The following is a 21,409-nucleotide window of genomic DNA, read 5'->3' as shown; positions in this document are numbered from 1 at the left end:
CACAACAAAGTTTCCACAGGAGTGAAACTCAGGTCCTCATGGGGATCTTCATTAGAGGACAGTGATATTGACATACCTGAGGTAAGCAATGAGGTTTTTGATCAGAAAAGCACTGTTCAAGCACCAGAAGCATCATTATTGCATTTAAAAAACACATTGCTCCAGTCAAATGAAGAACATCCAGATAGCCAATGGGATTCTTCATCACCAGTTGCATCTCCAAAATGTTTTACACTTAAGGAGGTTATAGACAACCACAAGTCACTGTCTGGTCTAGGTCCAAAAACCTCTTCTCAGTCCAGAAACCAAGCAGCTGTAGATGAATCAGAGTGGGATTCCTCTGAAAATAAAGACCAAAATGATTTTGGCACTAACTGTAATTGTGAAGTGGTGTCCCCAGTTTCCAAAGCAAATGAGACTGGAGAGATGCAATTAGAGTCTAAGGAAGAAGAGGTCAGAGAAAGTATTGAGAAAGAGTCAGATGACCCCTCACCAGTACTTTCATCGGCACTGGATGATGAAAACCAACTTTTGGGGAATGATGAAGTTGAAGAAGATGAAAGCTGTTGGGATGATGAAGATGAAAGCAATGGCTCAGAAAAGCAAGAGAAAATTGTGATGAATAACAGTGATGTTTTACACAGTGAGGATATCCTGAAGATACCCGACTCAACCAAGCAGTGTTCTCCAAAGTTGAAGTCCACAGCTACAGTACACAAGAAGGTGGCAGAAGACGCTAAAAGGGATAATCAGCATGATGAAGATGGTGAATTGGTTCCTCAGTCTGTTATCGGTGAAAATGATATGCTTGCAGAAAATGTTGAACTGGAAGAAGAAAAGCTGGAGGTTGTTAAGAAATACAGTGTCCACAAAGACGATGAGACGAGTGAAGACTCTGACAGCAAGATCCAGAAGCTGCAGTACGATTTTGTCAATGCTACAGTTAAAATGTGTACAGTAGGAGACGATTCTGATAAAACTGTTGATGGAGGCCTTTGTGAAGGTATCGATGCAGATGATGAGCATGAAGCTAGATTAACTGCATACGTTCCATTTGAAAACCAAACTAGAGTGTTGTCAGAGGAGATTAATGAAAAACCAATAAAGGAAAAGACATTTTCATGCCCACCCATCAAACATCAAACCACAGCTTGTCGGCACAGTGATTCAGATGTGAACACATTTTCAGATGAAGTACTACCTCAGACTGACATTGATGACGTTGATGTAGACTCACCTGATGAGGCAGAAAACATATATATGATATGCTCTGGAATTCAGGTAAAACGGGAATATTTTTTACTTGTGTTTGTCTCATTTAGTTTGGCTATTAATAGTCTGTCCTCTATAGCTAGGCCAAGACCTTTAAGACAGTTATATTCACGTCCTTGTTCCTAGCTTAGCTTGTATGTATATCAAATGTGACCTGTGGATGCATACTCACAGAAAAATGGGATTTACCATGCACAGTTTTGAATATTTCCATTTTTTCCTGCACACAGAAGGAAGATTCCACTGAGGATGAGGAAGAGGATGAGGGTGATAATGACAAAGAGAGGGAACAAGAGGAGGAGGAGAAAGGAGACGAATCAGCTGAGAATGATCAGCTTGAAGAAAGTGGAGAGTCTTGTGACGCCAATTCGCCTGCTCCTGAGGCCGAAGTTTCTAAAGAGAAGAAGAGGGGTAAGGAGTTACTTTCTACAGAACCAGCAAATGCTCATATGTCAGGAAAATGGTGGTCCACAGGAGTTAACAATACTAAAAACCATTGTGCAGAAGTGCTTATTGTAAGTGACTGTTGGATCGGTTGGAGGGTAGCTCTGTAATTGCTATTAGTGTCTAATGTGAGTGTGGCTGTACTGTGCCTAGAACTCCGCCATGACAATAAACCACCAGTCTACCAAAGATCAAAGACCTTATAGAAGCAAGTCTGTAGTATAATCAGTCAGATCTGATGAAACTCCTCAAAACTGACACAATATTTATTGTTGCAGGATTCTCCGATAGATTTCAATTCAGGATTCTTTTAGTGCCAGTCTCTCTCATGCCTTTGAAACTATTAGTGACGTCAAAGGCCATAGCATATGACTCACAAAATTTTCATACTTATTACTGACCCCATGTGAGGGGACAATTTATAAATGCTTCATCATAGGTTGGAGGCCATCATTTATAAACTTCGCTCTCTCTTTTTTAAAAGCTTTTCAAAGCATCATTTTCTAGTGACCCATAGATATAGAGGGACCCCACGACGTAACGGTTCTACCATATCTCCTCACTAAATATATAAAGGCTAATTTACGCTATAGAGCCCTGCTCTTAAAAACTGACAGAGGTGTAACAAGAGCCTGTGAAGCTGAATTTATGAAATAAGTGCTTAAAATTAAGGTTTTTAAAACATGTTTAGCGCCATATTGTATCAGTACAGTGTTACATCACTGTTGTTTGGTTGGTTGTGGTCAATAGACATATTAGTTTGTGTTAGCTAACTAGTAACAGAACCAGTAACCCAGGGGAGTATAAGGAGACTAAAACTAAAAATCGGTTTAAGGGGATCACCTTTGTGCTGCCCCTGGCTCCAACAAAGAGTTTTATGTTAAAATCAAGGATACTGTTCACTTTCACTGTCTGCCTTTTTAAGCAGGAGGTGGTTCCTTGTTGCTTGGCTAGCTGCATTGAAACTGGATGATCCACCTGTTAACCCAATGATGCTTTGTACCAAGCAATAAAAATCCTTGAAGTTTTCACTGTAAAATCCCGTACAAAATAAAAATGAGAGACTTAATCCATGACCTCCACATGCCTTTGCTTTAAAGCACCTTATTAACAACTATCTGGACATTACAAAGTTTTCTGAATGAAAATGTCTGCTCTCACAAAATACCTAATGAATAGAAAAAAATAGACAGTGTTTATACTGGCAACCTATTTTAAAGGCTTCAATTTAAAAAAAAAAAAAAGTCATTTATTTAAAAATGCTTTGCATTTTAGCTGTAGTGCCGTACAATTGAATGTTGATGTCCAGTAATGTAGCACTGTCCACCAGCTATAACTCAAAAGTGAGATGCAGAGCTGCAAAGCTGTCACTCTTGCCAGACATGGTGTGTAAGAGACAGGCACCCCAGGGGGTTTGCCACTTTGAGCACAAAGAGGATGTAACATAGGCCAGCAGGTGAGCACTAATCACTGTTAGCCTAGGTCACAAGCAGGCCTTCTATAATTACTGGACATTATTAAACGGATGTAAGCTAAACACGTAAAAGAGTTTTAAGTCATGACCTTTACTTAATTCTTTGTTTCTTTTTTAGACACTATTTTGGCATCTTTTTCAGTCTAAAGTATGTATGGTTAATGGGAAATGTAATAGGATTAGTAGGATTCAGTAGATGAAGTAGCTAACTTGTCAGTAATTTGTCACGATTATTAATTGATTTTATTAACAGAAACACTTTTTATTGCACTTTCATGTAAATGTAACTCTGCTTTCACATCCTTGTGCTAATTTCCTGCTAATGTACAAATCTTTGCATCAAAATTCACTGTTTGTCTTAGAAGAAAATCACAATTTAAAAAAAAAAACTTAAAACAGTTAAATCAACAGGGTTTTACTTTTACATTATGCTACATTCCTTTTAGTTACAACTTAATGAAATGAAGGTGTTGAAATAGGGTGTCCTAAATACCATCACTTAGAAGCCAATACAGACTTTTTCTCTAGTCACTGTACCTGCATGACAGATGTGAATGAAACTTGTTACAAAGTACATGACAGGTGTGAGATTCATACAATACAGGTATTTTCAATTTGAAAAAGTAACCCTGTGTAGGGACATCATCTTTTTCATTACTCACTGTCTGTACTGGACAAATGTTTGGTGTTTGCGTTGGTGATTTTGGTGCGCCTTTGTGATCTGGACGAATATGCGGACGTGTTGCACAGGCTCACTTTGTTGACGACCTCTGAGTTGGTGTTGGGAGATTCACGTCAGCAGCCATTGCATTCTTTTCCTTGGCCTTCATGTATTAGTCATGCTAGAGTTAGTGGTGCGTGTTCAGGTGGCTGAATGAGTTATTTCTGTTGCTTTGCAGCACAGACACAAGTGAGCACTCTTTGCGTATGATTTCATCTTGGTTATAATGTTGTGCTAAATTCAATGTGTTTCTAAACAACAGATGATGATCTTCAGCTTCTACTGTGTCAGACATGAGAAATTTGCAGTGTTTTAACATACTGTTCCTTGTTGAAGAAACTTTATGCTGTGCGGTGCAGCAAAAAGCTGTAATTGACAAATGGTCAGGTGCTAATTTAAGGTGTACTTGATTTGCTTTACTTTGGTACAGCACGCATTTCCAGTATTGTCTGATGAGATTCATGTTATTATGAGAGGCTAAAAATCTTGTATCTCATTCCTGGCTGAATAAAGGATGCATGGAAAAACAAAAACCCTTCCACATTGCAGTTTTAAAGAACATTTTTGCCATCATTTAGTGAGTTATTTGTTTAGCAATGCTCCACTTCTTCACAAAGCTTACCTTAAATAATCAGCCTAGTAAATTTGTTTTGTATAATTTTGTGGACAAACAAAACAACACTTAAACTATAGCTGTAATTACTAGACCTAGGAAATGAAATAAGCTGCACTTAAAAGACTTTTTTCGTCCTGTTGCTAACCATCACTCTTAATGTTTTAAACAGATTTCCTGTCTGAGCTGGGTCTAGAGGGGGGTGAGGATGACCAGAGTTCATGGAGCTCTGAGGTACAGTAAAGATAAAGTTTTAAATGACATGCAGGATCCAATGTTTGCCAACCTGATTCTCACAGACCAGCCGCAATTTTCAGTCCCACTCAGAAAACCTGAATGTTGACGAGCAGAAACGAGGATTAAATAGTCAGAATGAAGGAGAGAAAGAAGAGATTAAAATGAGTAAGTCTACTTTGTAAATTCCTTTATTTGTTTTGGATTTTTTTTTTCATATCATTCCAAGCACCATTTCATGCTGCAGAAACAGTGAGACTTTATTTGATCGTAAGTATAGAAAAGTGTTCTTTACTTTGTACATTTTCTCTGTCAGTTCTGGTTCAAGCTTTAACATGATGTGGAATGTGCAGTGCAATATAACTTGTGTCAATCAAAAAGCCTCCAACATTTTTTTTTTTTTACGTTTCTTTTGTAGACTTGTTATATGTTCCCTCATTTGTAAGAGGGGATAGAGGCAATAAGATGGCAGTGCTAGAGCCTCGGAGGAGTGTAGGCAGGCCAAGAGTCAGCCAGGGAGGGGGTATGAATATCTTGATTTATAGGTCAGAGGATCAGCATGCAAACCATACCAGAGGCCTGAACTTCACCTCATGATCACAATAATAGAATGCATGCAGTATACTGTACTTCATCCTGCCTGCTGTCCATAAACCTTATTTTGCCAGATTAAGTGGCCCCCAGGGTTGCACTAAGCTTGCTTGTTTTCCACAAGATTTTGGCTTAAATGTTATTCATATTGGCTGATGCTGAACTTGTTACCCAATGAAACACTGCTGGGAGTTGAAATGCTTTTCTAAAGGCTAAGCATGTGTGTTCATACTAATTAACAATGAGCTCATTTGCATGGGAATGCTTTTTACAGAGTTCTGGAAAACTCATCCAGCTTCATCAATGTTGTTTGATTTTTCATAGACGTTGTGTTTTGGCAAATGTAAGTAAGTCATCTTGCCTCTTACAGTTGCCAGCAGCAGTAATGACAATCTTGAAGGTGAACCTGCCGATCAGTACAATAAAGTACAGAAAGAGGTAGGTTAAGCATTTTATTTTATAAAAAATAATATTATCTGTAATTCAGTTAAGTAAAATAATAATATTTTCCCTTTGTACTAGACCGAGAGGGCAAAGTGGGTACCACCTAATGTTTTGAGGAAGCCTGAAGGCGATGTCAGCCGAAAGACAGGTGAATTTATTCAAAATCAAATGAAATAATTTGTTACTGTGAAAACCTTTTTGATTTTTAACACCATGCTTTGCTCCGCTTTTCTAGATTTAATGGAAGAGCTTGATCTGGGTGATGTTGATGATCTGGAAGGTAAGCTGTAACAAGGATTTTTAGATTATACATTGTAGAGTTTGCTGAAAACGAAATAGTGTAATATGGAAAGCAAAGGTTCCATGGATCATAAAAGCAATAACTGGACTCAAGTTACAGTAACACATTTTTAGAACATTCTTGCATCAATTCCTAAGATTTTGCTCCCTTTTCTCACTCCAGGCTCTCTCCTTTTTCTCCCATCTCTATCTGAGAGAACCATATAACTCAAGCATAGCATCAAAAAACCTTGTCCCACCAAATCTGTAACCATTTGCATCATTACATATATGCTGCCTGCAGTTGTGCTGCACACCATCAGAAACTTTTTTTTTTTTTAGGCTTGTGTTTAATACTGAGTTTTCTATCTTTTATTTTTCTCATTAAACCTTTTTAAGCTCAAAAAGCAGGTCAGTAAAGATAAATTAAGAAACTAACAGTTTTGTAGCTGTGATTTCTTCCCTGAGACCCCAGTAGTAGTTTGGTAGTGTAACAGCCCACCTCTGATCTTTTCCATTGCTGTGCATCAGTGTTCTCCCACTGTAAACTCTAGTCTTCAGCAACAGATTAGGCTCATTTGGTTGAACTGATATAAAGCTTCCTGCATTAATTTGACAGATGCATCGGACTGGGATTCAGCCAGTACTGCCAGTATGGGAGCCCAGTGTGGTCACGGGGTTGCGTCCCCTGTAGTTGAGAAAATTCCAGAGTGCTCCAGTTCATCTGATAAGGACCAGGACAAAGATGATGTTGCCACAGCAGCACTGACGCATCAGAAGGGCATCAGCCCAGACGAGAGACTGCCCAGAACACCCTCTCAAGCTGTTCCTAAGCCCCACCCTCGTACGCGGAAGACGGTCCCTCAGAAACTAGAGAGTGAAGAAGGTAACGCATAGCAAGAACTTTGATGTTCTTTCTTAAACATTGACTTGTTGTTGTTATTATTATGATGATTATTATTGTCATCTTTATTATTCACATGAATAATAATGATTAAAAAAAGATATATTCCTAACCTATTCTTGGCGGTTTTCCTCTTTTATTCGTTCTAATTCAGAATCTGATTGGGAAACCGAAAACATAACATCTCGCGAAACAGCTGAAAATGACAATCCACTACAAAATATGGCTGAGCCTCAAACAACGGTTAAACCAAGTAAGGTTCTTTGGTCTTTTTAGCGTTACCTTTTTATGAACTTGTGGCCTTTGCTTTGTCTGATGTCTCTGTTTCTTTATTAGGGTCTGCTGACCCCTCACTGATGGAGAAAGACAGTGAAATCATCACAGAATTTGAAGAGCAGCAACAAAAGGTGAGAAATAGTGGTAAAATGGCCATCCCTACTAATGATTGATTATTTTTGTTTCAGACATGGAAAATAAAACGTACCAAGGCATTCCTAATCAAAGGAATAAACGGCGCAAAATGATATGTTCTGGTAAATTTGTTCACACATATTTATGACATTGCTTCATCACTAGATCATTTGTAATTCTGGTAGACAAAATAAATATGTTAACACCATTGGGCTGGCCTCAAATTAACCTCAAAATTACATCATGATATTTCAAGAAAAATCTAAATATTTTTTAAACCAAAATTAATGTTTTATTGATGTTTGCAGCATTTATAAGTGTAAGTCAATAAAGAGCATTTTCCATTCTTTTTATTTTATTTTATTTTTTATTTATTTTTTAACTGTGGATAACACTGTGGATCTGTTGAATGAAGTTGCCAGCCGCAACAGCGTTATAGTGACACAGTATCATATCCAGTGACACAGCATAAATGTAATGTACAAAAGTAGTCTAGGTAGTGTTTTCCCTGGACATGTTGGGTAAAAGTACAAAAAAACTTGTATTACCTTGTACCTCATCAGGAGCTGCTCAGTATTGTCACATTTTGGGTCAAATTTTTTAAGCAGCTGCTTAAAGCCCTCAATTTCCTCCATGTAACCACATCTGGCATTTCAATCAATTTGCCTCTTGCCACATGGAGTGTATCTACTGAGTTCTCCATCAGTACTTGCTGGAGTCTTTGTTTACACTCCATCAGCTGCTGGTATCTGTGGTGCGTTTTTGCCTCATGTTGAAAAACAAGTTGTTTCTACATTTAGCAGCAGCAGTTTAAAAAAGTATAAGTGCTATGTTTTTTCAGAGGTTGTTGAAGTGTCTCCCACATGCAGCTGTTTCTCTATAGCTACACTAGGGAACATAAATGTATGATGCTATTGCAATGATATGCAAAATGACATTTTTATATCACATAAAAACATACTGGAATTATCATGGACAAATAAAATGACACAACCCCAAAAATGGAATTTATCCTATACTCTAAAGAAAGACCACTGCCTCTTTCAAGCTTGCAGGTGGCACACACATTATTATGTCTGACATCCTGATTTGAGCTGCTGATTCTATTTGACTGCATATGGTTTCCTGACAGCTTTACTGTGTTTACTACTGGCATGTTTACCATGCCAGAAATCACTTATTTCAGTTTTAGAGTCTAAAAAGAAAAGGGTCAGTCAAGATATCAAGTATGTTATTTAATAATCCTGTAAACATGAGTATTTTCTATGATGAAAATATAGGAAGAAGAATGAGAATGCACTGTTGCCTGAATATTTTCTCGAATATTTTATCAAGTCTCGGTTTTTGCATTTTTGTCTTGTCTGTTCTTTGTTTTATGTCCACTCATGCCATCAAAGGAGAAAGATGATGCAGTAGATAGAAGTGAGTTAGATCTAAATAAATCTGACAATAGAAAAAAGGATAACGAGTTTAGAGATCAGTGCAGTGCTGGAGAAAGCGGTGGCGTGCCATGGGAAAAACGTTATGAGAAGCTCTGGGTAGAGGTGGAGAAAAGAGAGGTAAAGTCCACCTTCAAGAGTGTCGCTGGTGAATTAAAAGAAAAGTTTGGAGAACTGTTTAAATCAAGACATGACATCAGAGAAGAACAGGCCACAGTTGGCTCCACCTCTGCAGAAGAAGATTCAAGTGATGAAGAAGATGGGGAAGTCATTGAGCGTCCTACTGCGAGAGCAAGAAGCACTCCCCTTATCACCATAGCTGAGCAGAGAGAGTCTGGACCAGAGGACTCTGCAGCTGAATCGAATGTAAACTCCTTATGCGAGGACAGGATGAAGGAGCAACCAGCTTGTGATGGCACCGTCACAAGCCGTGCTGATTTACGTCAAACTGAGGAGAATACTGCAAGTTCAGAAGACGATCTCAACGAATTTGGTATAAGTCAGCCTCCCTTCAGACGTTCAGCACCTGTTCCCGGTGTTTCTGGTGAAGAGTTGGAAGAGGACGTGGAAAAGTTTAAACTTGAGGTAGGGATGCTGAAGGTTGTCTTCCTCGATATGGAGAAAGAAAAAGCCCAACTTCAGAAAGAGGTAGAGGATGGCCGCTCCATCCGTAGTTCCTTTTGTCTGCCTCGCTTTCTCTTTTTCTCATGTCATTCATATACTTCATTTCCTTCTTTTACTCACCTGTTTCCAAGGGCTCAAAGTGGCCGTTCATCGTAGGTGTGTGTGCGTATGTGTTTGGGGGGGCTGTAAGATTTTCCATGTCATATATGTTGTCTGTAGATCTCATTTCAAGTAGAAGTGAGGTTGCATGTTTCTCAATGAATATTTGTGTCTTTAACACACCTTAAAAAAGGTAGAATTGAAGAAATTCATTTTCAGTACACCCACCCATCTGGTACCATTTTGTCGATTGTCCTTCTTGATTGCACTTTGACATTACACAAAGGGCAGTCTTGTGTTTTCTTTTGTCATGTCTAGCTTTCTGCTTTGCATGAGTTTTGCATGTATTGTTACATCGGTGTTGTATGAATTCTCTGTTTTTAGGTTTTGTATGAGGTTTGAATAAATAGAGGCCTTCTTGGCTCTAAAAAGAATCACCATAGTGATGATATAAATGTGTTGTTGTTTATTGTCTTTTTATGCATGCAATGCTTCAGTTTTTCTTTGTGCTTGTCTTTATTAAGAGGTATGAGGATTGTATTTTGGTCAGCCTTTTGAGTTATTTGCTGTTTTTCTGTGGAAACTGATACGAACTTTAACTCTTTATTTAAAGTTGATGACATTTTCTCATTTTAGTTTCCAAGCATTGCAGTGCATGGAAAATATGTCCTTATAATTACATTAAAGGTGTTAGGTCTCCAAAGGGAAGGGTGGCACTAAATTATGTATGACAAAGTGAACAAGTACCAACTCCAAAATGCATCTTAAAAGGCTGGACCAAACCTGTTACAGTTAGAGTAAATGTCTAAAGGCCAGCTATCAAATATTTTCTTTTTCCCTCAGATTGGAGAAGGGAGAACAGAAATCGAGGTTGAGGTACAAAAATCAAGTACTTCCCAGGTTACTAGTGGAATAGCATTGGAGGAAACTGGTATGGGGAAACCTGAGACCAGCTTAGGATGCATGTCAAATCAAGCTGAAGCACTTGACCAGGAGCAGCAGCCCGAGGCCGCCATGAGGTATGTGCAGTTTTGCTTTGTAGATTCACAGTTATCGTCAGTAGATGTTAACGATTGCTCCCTTTATTTCAAAGCAATACGTGCACAATCCTCTAATCAGATGTTGGGCTTTTGATTTTTTTTTTTTTTTTTTCTTTTAGCAGAGAGAGTCCAGTTTTAAGTTGTTTTTGTTTTGTGATGTCTCAAAGGTTTTTTTTCTTTTCTTTTCCATTAAAAATTGATACATTGTTGCATTTAAAAAGCCACATGTCGCTGATTATCAGATTTATTGCTCTCTGTAGCACCAACAGGGCTCCAGTGCAATTGCATCTCCCAGTCCAGCTAACCTGCATTAGCAACAAACAAGAGAAGCAAGCTGTAGTGGAGACTTTACAGTCAGAGTTGGTCCGAGGGGCCCGGGGCAGCAGAGCCCCTCAGACCAACACACATATTAATGGAGATCCTCTCTGTGTGTTTGACGATGGCACTTTAAGTGAAGTGTCGGATGATGAAGGAAGGTATATATACAGTATGCCCTCATATGTATCAGTTCTACCTCTCTGTCACTAACCCGTAAGGTATGTTCAGACTGAACGCAAAATAAATTATACACGGAGCACAAATCTGTATATAGCCAGAGGAAAGTATTGAATAGGTGTGATATGTCAAATATTCAGTCTAGGTGCAGAAACTGAAGATTCTTTGGATAGTTTTTGTAAAACTTGCACTACTTAATATAATAAACCTTGTATATTTGTACATTTTATACAAGAAACCTAAAAATAAAAAGGAGAGGCACGTTATTTTTTTAGGCACGTTATAAGATCATGTTTGAGCATTAATGATTTGTTAGAAATAAACCCAGATAATTTTGTATCACTGAAGTGGTAAAATTTGCTTGAATAAAAAAAAAAACCCAGGTGACAAACATTTTGCCTTAAGTCTGAGCAAAGCTTTACAATGTTGGATCTTGCTGATGATTAGCATGCATTTGTTCTTTATTCTTTTCACTCTTTAAACTAACTGCTACCTTCCTATTACTGGATCGTATACTGCATTATACCAAATACACTTCCAATAACTTGTCTCAGAATTAAGGAACATCCACATTATTTTTCTGAATGACATGATTTTCTTCTTCTTTGCGTTGCTTCGCTCAGTTTGGCAGCCAGTGGACCAAAGAACGATAAGGTAAGACACCAGTTCATACCTTGAAATGAAAGTTTGAACACAGTGAACAGAAAATGAGTAATGTTAATGTTACTTATTGTTTTGATATTCAGGACCGTGAAGAGTTGGGAATGGCAGAAGATTTTGATGAACTCACTCAGTCCTCAGACACAGCCACAGATGATGCTGATTCACCCGCTACAGGCTACAGTCACGCCTCCCTCCTCATTAAGAAACTGGACTCAGCAACTTTGGGTACCGATTCACCTTTTTCCACACATAAGTTAACTAATAAGTCTTGCTTTTTAGGAGTTTGTGACACAAGTTGTTTATATGTAACCTACCTTTGAAAGCAAGACCTTCTGTGTGCCGTGAACATAATGAAACTCCCATCCAGCCTCCATCTGCTGTGTGTCACAGACTCAACATGTGTAGTGAAGCTGCAGAACATTTTCCATGAATATGAGCGCTCCATCAAGAAGGGAAAGGATCGGCATAAGTACTTGACTGATAAAGTGGTCCTGCTGGAAACTGAGAGACGAGACTTGAAGAGCTCTTTGGAGGGCATTAAAGATGCCAAGTCTGCCATGGAGCGGGTGCAGTTGGAATTACAGACTGAAGTTACAAATCTCAAGTAATAAATAAGTCCATTTATTTTATTTTATTTATTTTCAAAAAACTGGAGCACTCTGTAGCCATTGCTTTACAGCTTCCTATCTACTGTTTTGCCCCTTTTAGCTTTTCAGAATAAATTTAGACTCAATTAATTGGTCAGTGCTAGGGGTGGGTTTTGATAATCGATTTTCTGATTTAAAATCGATTTTAGCTTAAATAATGCGATATCAATTCATTAAATCTGAATCTTTTTTAAATATAAATGTATTTTCCCCGACACTCAGACTCTCAGGTTAAACCTCACAAAACTATGTCAACAACCACCAAACAGCTGAAACAGTAAATGAGAGCAGGAAAACAGAATCTGCAAAAAGATACAAAGCGCGCACCCAACGCATCAAAACCAGTGAGATGTCAGCTTTCTCACCTGACGGGACGCCCCGTACACAGACATGCCGTCGGTGCTGGACGCCGACATCTGACAGATTCTGATGCTGCAGGTTTTGTCGCTCTCCAACTAAAATTCACTGAACCAGCAGCAAAAGAAGCAAAACTACGCTTCACATTTCGCTTCACGTAAACATCGTCATCAGTTCCCTCTTACTTTTGCTGTTTTGGCACAGCTCTTTCTCTCTCTGTGTAATTTAAGAACAGTTTACCATCTCAAATTTTTGTTTTCTGCATTATTCGCTTGCTTTTTACCCACCAGTCTACTGTTGTTTACAGCGCTGTCAGCCGCAGTTGTTTTTTTAATTTATTTATTTATTTAAATGACTTCTGATAAGACTGTCTGAGGCAAAGTTGAATCGAATCGTGGACTGAATCGGGACCTTGTGAATCAGAATCGAATCGATTCTAGAAATCAGTAAGGATACCCAGTCCTAGTCAGTGCCATCTCAGCTCATGGGGTTGCTGACAGGGAAACAAACCCCCCCACATACACACCTTTTTCCATCCAGATAATCACCTACAGAAAAATATAAATCACCTTCATTGGCATGTAAAGAAGCATTTTAATAAACTTTCATAAACGTCCAATGTAAAGTAAAAAAAACAAACAAGCACAATAACAAAACAAAAACAAAACAAAAACTGGTGTTGAGGCAATATTGTACCACAATTGAATTGTATAAGGCACACAAGGCAGGCGGGGTTCAAAGTCAGGATCAGATTGTATACTACATGCTAAGGGTGAACTTCAGCAGGTAGTCTTGACCATAGAACAACATGAACAGCTTTGTCGATCTTTTTAATGTTCTTACTGTTTATTTTGATAATGCTGACTTGAACTTTATGACTGACACATTGTGCAGATTTCAGCTGAAACAAGAACAGGAGAATCACCGCCACACCACCATGAAGTACAGTACTGCTGCCGATAAGATGAGGAGGATGGATGAGGAACATCAGAAAGAAATTCAGGAAATGCAGAAGGTGCACATGAACCTTGAGCTAGAGATTAAAAGACTCGTTAACAACATGAAACAGGTACATTTCTTAAATTCCTTTTTTTTTTTTTTGTGAAAGTAAAACTGTGAAAATGTGTTTTTTATCTCATTATAATTATTGTATTGTATTTACTACCGTTGTCATTGTATTAACTGTTTAAGCCATAATTCAATCATGTGAAAAAAAAAGTACACTGTTTCAGGTTTGACATATCAGGATATAGCAAACATGAATTTGTCCTTACAAGGTTTTAAAATTAGTATTAAATATCTAATTAAAAAACAAAACATGACATATTGCACCATATTATTATTTATTTAGGCGGTAAATTGTGAGCGGTAGTTCTTAGTATTTCTTTTGTTTTAGTTTTGTTTCAGATCTACTTTTATTTTCAAATGATTATGTAATTGGCATGGTATTATTTTTAATACTAATTAATAACATTTTTTTTTTTTTTAAATTAATGTTGATGTAATAATGACTTTCAGTATTTTACATTATTGGTGTATTTATTTATTGTCTGACACGTCACCTGTCTAGCTTGAACAGGCCCACAATGAGACGCAGAGACTGCTGGCTCAGGAGCGCAGTGCACGCACCCTTCAGGAGAATCTTCTGAGCAGCCATCTGAGGAAGAACCAAGAGATAGAGGAGGAAAACAAAAGAAACATGATCAAAAGCAGTGAAGTAATCATCATTTTAGAACCTTTTTTTGTTGCCTTTAGGTTTTGAAAATTTAGTTTAAATGTCTTAAGGATTTAAAAAAATTTCAATGTTTAATACATTTGGAAATCCTGACGTCCACAGGTCTTATCTCAGCTCACTGAAGCCAGTGACAGGGAGCGAGAGTTACTGCAGCAGACCGCTTCCTTACAGGAGCAGCTCACCCTCCTGAGGACAGACTTTGAGCGTTTGCAGACTCAAAGCAGTCTGAACGAGAGCCATCTTATAGAGGCGAGGGAGATACTGAAAGAAGAGCTTGAAGAGGTACGACGGGAATCCCAGCTTAACAATGAAACCATGGCCCAAGTTGTGTTCAACTGCAAAAACCAGGTTACAACCCTTAAATCTGAACTGGCAATAACAACGTCCCGTCTGGAAAACGAACGTCAGATTCGCGAAAAACTGGAGGAGGAGGTTGAATTGAGTCGTGCTCGTCTGGCTGCAGCTGTAAAGGATGCCGAGCTTTGTCTCGCATCTAAGTCAGAAACTGAGAAGGCTCTGCTCCGGGAGAAAGAGGAACTTCAGCGTCTCAAAGACAGATTCACTGGTTAGTTAGACCATCAATATCACCAAGCAACAGAATTTTATAAATTAGATTTTTTTTAAAAACACACATTTAGTCAACTAGGCAAGTATTTTATGCTTTCTGTCAGACTCATTCTGTTCCTAGAACCATGTGAACCACTCTTATGGCACACCCATTTGCAATAGCAGAATATGAATATGTCAGGTTTTATTTAGAGACAGCTGTTTCAATTAATCTACACCAGTAAGAGGATTCACTCACATGGTATTTTGAATTTGTCTCTTGCATTTATTCCTAAAGGTGAATCAGCCAGTCAGCGTGAGGAAGTCAGTAGCCTGTCCCAGAAGTTGGCCAAGGCAGAGTCCCAATCAAACAGCATGGAAAATGAAGTTCATCGTACCACCATGCAGCTGACGGAGAAGGGCGTACTGCTGGAAGTGCTACAGCGGGAAAAGGACCAGGCAGTCGCTCGTGTCAAGGAGCTAGAAAAGGCTCTGCAGACTCACAGGGAGGAGGTCAGCTGTAACAAAGCACGTCAAGAGGCTACACAAGAGCGGCTAGTTCAAACGCAGAGCGAAGCCATGTTACTAAGACAACAGCTAGAAGAGGCCCAAAACAAAGGTGCTGCAAAGGAGCGTGCTGTGACAGATGCCCAAGAGCGCTTCAGTGACATTTTGTCCAAGCTGCGCTCTGACTGTGAAGAGAGGGTACAGTTACTGGAGGACAGAAATAAGGAGCTCGCCAGTAAGGCGGTGGATCTCCACGATCAGGTCTACAAGTTGGAGGAAGACAAGAATGAAAGAGAGGTAAGATTGAGAATAAGAAAGACCTTACTCCTTCTCCAGAACCACTTTTAGCCTTTCTTCCACATATCAATTAAAGCATCTCTTCAAAACCTCCCTTTCTCTGAATTCTGCGTGCACAGACTAGTCTGAGGCAGCTGCAGCAGGAACTCGCCGACTCACTCAAAAAGTTGTCAATGAGCGAAGCCTCTCTGGAGGTCAACACGCGCTATCGCAATGACCTGGAGGAAGAGAAGACTCGGCTGCTCAAAGACCTGGACAGACTCAAAGGAAAGGTATTAGTGGGAAATGAGGCCAACTCAACTTTGACTTAAATTAGATGGTTTATTATCTATATTTTTAGGGTATAGGGCAATGGTGTGGTGATGCTGATGATGTGGATGCGGTTTCTGTCATGCAGCTGGAGGAAAGTGAGGATGAGTATGTACAGGCAGAGAGACGTATTAACAGCCTGAAGAGCAGTTTGGAAGAAAGGGAAAAGGAACTCTCAACTGCTGCTCAGAAACTCCAGGAGGCGCTGTCTACCTCAGCTGCTTCTGACACCACGATCAAACAGCTGGAGGATGCTGTGCAGAGGTACTTACCAACACATCTTATCCAGATATACATTTGAGTTTTCAGTAGATATCACACATGCAAACATTAAATATAACATAGTTGGTATTATAGAACAAGCCAACCTTATCACACATAAATAAATATATATTATAATTTAATTCTGTCTGATAGAAGCATCTTCAGCCATATCTTTTATGTCATGTCAGGCTGGAGATTGAGAATGCCAGACTAGAAGCTGCTGCGAAGCAACAGTCCAACAAAATTGATGCACTGCAGAAAGGAGCTCAGGAAGCTGCCGCGGTGAGTAGTCAAAGTCCTGACACACACAGGGTGTTCATAATTTGCCATATCTACTAGTTTTTGCAGTGGATCATTATTGTATTTTAAGGTTTGCAATCTTTTTCCAGCTATCTGGCTGCTCACCTGGAGGAGGGGTTGGTATTGTGGATGTAGACTTAGCTTTTCTTGTGTGGGATCACATTTTATACTTTCCAAAATAATATAAGTAATGAAATCAGATTGTATTTGGATGAAGTTTTTTGGTGCTTAATGAGGATTCCTGCTACACCAGGAATCCAAAAATAAGCAAATAGAGAAGAAATATATTTGGTTTTGTTGAGTTTTTCTTGTTGTCTGAAAAACAAATGCTAATGCAAAATGTTCTCACTTTACTCGGTGTGTGGGGTTTTCCACTCTGTGTATTCTTGGGTTGCATGGTGCATGTTACTTCCTTTAGTTTTCTCCTTTCCAAAATGATGAAGAAAAGTGTAACAGTGTCACCAGAAAACCAAAATCCATCATTAGTGTCCATTTAAGAAGCTTTTTTTCATTTCTGTAGGTTCGAAGTCACTTGGAGGACATGGTTACGAACCTCCAAAGCAGTAAGATGACCTTGGAAGACCAACTGAATAGAGAGGTTGGTGGCATATTCTGTTTCCTCACTATTAAAACAGTTGTTTTCAATTTCTTACTCTAGTCCTCTTTTAAAATCTTTATATACGTACGTACGTACAGGAGCTCCCATCTACAGATTTCCTGTTTAATAGATATATATTTTTTTGTCTTTTTTATTTCTTCAGGTCCAGAAGCAGAGCTTGCTCTCTCACACAGCCCAGGACTCTCGGGCCTTGTGGGAGGAGGAGCTAAAGGGTCGCTCTAAGTTGGGAGTTCGATTGGCAGAACTTGAAAAGGAAAAAGGAGAACTGAACAGCCAGGCCAGCAAGCTTACACCTCTGTACACAGCCTAATGTTATGAAAACTGAGATCTAGGACTCGTGAGTTATCTGGCTGTTGTTTGTGTTGCAGATGGAGATCGAAAAGAAGAAAGCCAAGAAAATAGCAGAGCAGAAGAAAGCTGTTGATACTCGTCTGGATCAGGAGATAAAAAGAAACACGGAGCTTCAAAAAGAAATGTACAGGTGACCCCTAACTTTCTCCTCGTGCCCTCCTTACCTTTGGCAGTGCCTTATTGTGCTGTTTAGGTACACCTAGGATCCAGTAGATTGCAGCCTTTCCTTGCTTTTGTGACTGTGGTGCACCAGTGTCTGTATTCGGAGTAAGGATGTGCTTTTTTTTTTAATTCCCAGACAAAATGTATGTTTATAACAAGACTTTCTCTTTAACTGATGATTTATGATTTGTATTTGAGTTTGTATTAAACATCTGTTTTTTGTGGGATACAGTTACCTTAACTTTGTTGTATGATAACTGGCCTGATTTTAAAAAAAGAAAATCACAACTTAAATGACTTACTAATGAAGTTTATGCTTTAATTGATGTTTGCAGTCATTTTCAGTTTTAGGTCAGATCATTGGATTGGTTTGTTTTGATAAATGCTTTGTCTTTATTTCTCTATGTGAAATTGACTTTGTGTTTATGGATTTAAGGCTGCGAACCTTATTGAAGACTGCAAAAAAGAGAGTGCGCGATCAAGACGCTGGTGGTGCTGAGTTTGGCTCTCCTATGAGCAGCATGCGGATGGATCTGGGCAGACACACTGAGGGGCACTTGGGGCGAATGAAAGACAGGGTTTGTCCATCTGACACAGCAGATTTAAACCTTTCCAGTATTACCCAATATCTTACAGAACGTGCTATGGCTCTAGTGTCAGTCTCCTACATGTAGCTTTATACATCAGCTGTCAAACATTGGCCTCCTTTATCCTCAGGTGGACGATTTGCAGGTGCAGTTGGAGAAGGAAGCATCTCTTCGCAGACAGCTAGAGAAGGTGAACGAGGAGCTCAAGGATCAGGTGTCTTCCTTGAAGAGCATGAGCCACAGTAATGATTTGCTTGAGAGGAGTAAGAGGCAGTTGGAGGAAGAGGTACTGGACCTAAGACGCCGAATGGAGACTGCTCAGGTTGAGCAGAGCCACGTGGAGCAGTACCGGCGCGATGCAGAGGAAAGGGCTCGGCAAGAAGTACAACAGAAGCTGGAGCAGGTTAACCTGTTCCTCCAGGTACCAAGCTACAGCATGCACAACGGGAACACAAATACAAAAACTTAAAATAAATACATTTTAAAAATGAGCATAATACAATTAGAATGAGTGATAATGATAATGTAGCTGGTGTGTGAATGACATATGTACATGGTTTCTGTGATTACTATATGCCTGTCCATTGTATCCAGTTTCCATAAAAAGTGAAACTCTATGCAAATAAAGAATGATATAGTTATTATTTAATATATATTATTTAATCCAATATTTAATTTAAAAAAGTAAAAATACATGGCCTAGAGATCTGATTTATAATATTTGTTTATGTTTTTGTTCCAGTCCCAGGCTGCATCACAGGAAGCTCTCGACCAGATTAAAGCTGCCAATGAAGCTAGCCTGCGCTCTCAGCTGGAGCAGCGAATCCGGGAGCTGGAGGGGGAATTGGGCCGGGCCCGCACTTCCCAGCAGGAGAGCGTTAACCAACGCGAGTCCACACGCACAGAGCTTGAGAGATTCCGCCAACTATATACAGAAGAACTGCACCTACGCAAGTCTCTGGCTGCTAAATTAGAGAGGTCAGAAAATCTTACCAGATGTTCCATGTGATACTTTCAAAATCAGTGCTTGTGTCTAAAGCTGAATATGTCATAAAATCAGTAGATGCAGTCAGCTGGTGTGATCATGCAGGGAGTTTGAATTTGTTGTTTTCCATCCGCAGGGCCAACAGTCGGCTTGCAGAAGCCAATTCCAAGTTGCTCAATGAGCGCAGCAGGTCACTGATCACAAATGGCAGCCTTGGAGCGCCATCGCTTGACTTTAGCTCTTTGGCTTCACCAGCCAACTATGGAGCCTCACTTGGGCCCCTCAACAGGAATCTTGGTCTGGGATTCTCTCTCCTCAACCCTGTGGCTGAGGGACAGAACAGCAGGGTGGAGGACTACTTAGCCAAGGTCTGCATTAATCATTAATGTGCGCGCTCACTCACTCATGACGATTGCAGGGAATTGTTTTTTTTCTGTAGACTAGTTATCTATATTGAGCCAATTCATTTTCATAGTCATGGCATCCATGGTGTTATTTTGTAACTACCGGCATTCAGAAATGTTGCTTTTTCCCATGTTAGTGTGTTGTTATGTTGTCATAACTGCAGAGAACATCTCTGGCTGTTTAGGTGTTTTATCTCAAGTATTTTAGATTGAGAGAAAACATTCCTATAGATCTAAAGCTATTTTATTTTTTTTCTTTTCTCCTCTTTTCTGTTCTTTTCCTCCTCTTGCACAATTTCTGTCTCTAGCTACTATTAAAGTACTTTACATCTAATCTTCTTTTATTTCTCACTGTTTTAGCTTCTAGCTCAAAAGTCTGTCTCTCACCTCTCCTCTCTTCAACCAGACTCATAATAAGGTGTGTAGATGTGTTTAGCTCAGTCCAGTTGGCTACTGTTTTCCTCTATCTTGCTTATGGGATTACTATGGTTCTTTTTCCTAGCAAACATTAATGTTTGGGATCAGCACAGGGAAAATTGATTAAAAAAAAATAATCAAATCCACTGAGATTTCTCCATGAATGTCTCTGTCCCTTACCCAGTTATGGGTTATTTGGAAAGGTAAAGGAAAATTAAGGTATTTATAAATACCTTAATATAAAATATGTTATGTCAAATGTAAGTATTTTTTATAGCATTAAAATAATAAAACAAAAAATATTACCAGGGTAAATGCTTAAATATAAAAATGTGTTGGGGTTTCAAAAATGTGAAGAAAAAAATTACAAAAAAAAAAAAAATCATAGAAATCGTTTAATTTTACCTGTGAGCTGTGACTGTAGTAAGTCAGTATGCCAGCAGACATCTTAAACGTCTTTGCTTTCAGTGGACTTTCTCTTTGCTCTTTATTTGTTTAGTAGATTAGAGATAATGTGGCTCTTTGTTTCATACTCGTATAATATTATATGAGTATATTTTGCTTTGAAACCCAAATGATCTGTATTTATCATACAGCACCTTATTCCAAGCATGTGATAAAGGACAGAAACAGCCGATTAAGATACAAAGAATCATAAAGATCATGATCAAATGAATAATCAGTCACTATAAGATGTACCAATTTGTTGTCTGACACAACAACACACTAACAATTGTATTTGCATTCTGAGGAGGTAGGACAGGCATAAATATTACCAGCATATATCCAACCCTGGTCAGTATAAAACAAAGATGTAGCTTCTGGGTCAGAAAAATTAAGCCAATTAAGAAGTGCCTTAAATTCTATCTAAAGGCTACAAGATGGCGATAGCGTGCCGTTTCTCAGTTCCCTCCCTCCTCATCACATTCGTTTTTTGCAAAAAGGATGTCAACAGAAACAATCATGTTGAGAATCCAGTGGTTGGCGTCACAAAAGCTACATCAGTCTTTTTTTTTTTTTTTTTTAATTTATACGAAGTATGGATACGAGTCCTTAAAGGTTTTATGTGCTTTTGGCTTTTTGGCTACTTTTTTGTACTTCATTTAATTAACAAAAATGAGTTGTTTAAATTTATAATTCACTCTTTGTATCATTGATATCAATATTATTACACA

General features: G+C 38.8%; 1 protein-coding gene across 9 annotated transcripts in view; it reads left to right on the top strand.

The window, feature by feature from the left end:
- ankrd26 (ankyrin repeat domain containing 26) overlaps nt 1–21,409 on the top strand; it is a 29,628-nt gene that overhangs the window by 6,760 nt on the left and 1,459 nt on the right. For 5 of the 9 annotated variants that reach the window (XM_080875049.1, XM_080875046.1, XM_080875044.1 and 2 more), the window contains 31 exons: nt 1,503–1,683; nt 4,697–4,758; nt 4,842–4,926; nt 5,177–5,281; nt 5,720–5,787; nt 5,872–5,941; nt 6,029–6,073; nt 6,692–6,958; nt 7,131–7,229; nt 7,313–7,383; nt 8,785–9,411; nt 10,393–10,568; nt 10,850–11,065; nt 11,708–11,738; nt 11,831–11,972; nt 12,138–12,351; nt 13,646–13,820; nt 14,322–14,468; nt 14,589–15,051; nt 15,331–15,836; nt 15,956–16,108; nt 16,234–16,409; nt 16,598–16,691; nt 16,799–16,825; nt 17,230–17,307; nt 17,471–17,605; nt 17,697–17,809; nt 18,278–18,419; nt 18,559–18,849; nt 19,171–19,406; nt 19,550–19,781. In XM_080875049.1, coding sequence (XP_080731175.1) covers nt 1,503–1,683; nt 4,697–4,758; nt 4,842–4,926; nt 5,177–5,281; nt 5,720–5,787; nt 5,872–5,941; nt 6,029–6,073; nt 6,692–6,958; nt 7,131–7,229; nt 7,313–7,383; nt 8,785–9,411; nt 10,393–10,568; nt 10,850–11,065; nt 11,708–11,738; nt 11,831–11,972; nt 12,138–12,351; nt 13,646–13,820; nt 14,322–14,468; nt 14,589–15,051; nt 15,331–15,836; nt 15,956–16,108; nt 16,234–16,409; nt 16,598–16,691; nt 16,799–16,825; nt 17,230–17,307; nt 17,471–17,605; nt 17,697–17,809; nt 18,278–18,419; nt 18,559–18,849; nt 19,171–19,406; nt 19,550–19,781 — 5,427 coding nt within the window. Of the gene's footprint in view, nt 1–1,502; nt 1,684–4,696; nt 4,759–4,841; nt 4,927–5,176; nt 5,282–5,719; nt 5,788–5,871; nt 5,942–6,028; nt 6,074–6,691; nt 6,959–7,130; nt 7,230–7,312; nt 7,384–8,784; nt 9,412–10,392; nt 10,569–10,849; nt 11,066–11,707; nt 11,739–11,830; nt 11,973–12,137; nt 12,352–13,645; nt 13,821–14,321; nt 14,469–14,588; nt 15,052–15,330; nt 15,837–15,955; nt 16,109–16,233; nt 16,410–16,597; nt 16,692–16,798; nt 16,826–17,229; nt 17,308–17,470; nt 17,606–17,696; nt 17,810–18,277; nt 18,420–18,558; nt 18,850–19,170; nt 19,407–19,549; nt 19,782–20,177; nt 20,247–21,409 lie in introns of those variants that run through there. The other 4 variants (XM_080875048.1, XM_080875047.1, XM_080875050.1 and 1 more) reach the window with 4 other exon arrangements.

Source organism: Rhamphochromis sp. 'chilingali' (assembly GCF_963969265.1).
Source record: "Rhamphochromis sp. 'chilingali' genome assembly, chromosome: 2".
In the NCBI taxonomy this organism is placed as follows: domain Eukaryota; kingdom Metazoa; phylum Chordata; class Actinopteri; order Cichliformes; family Cichlidae; genus Rhamphochromis; species Rhamphochromis sp. 'chilingali'.
This window is presented reverse-complemented; position numbering and strand designations above follow the sequence as displayed.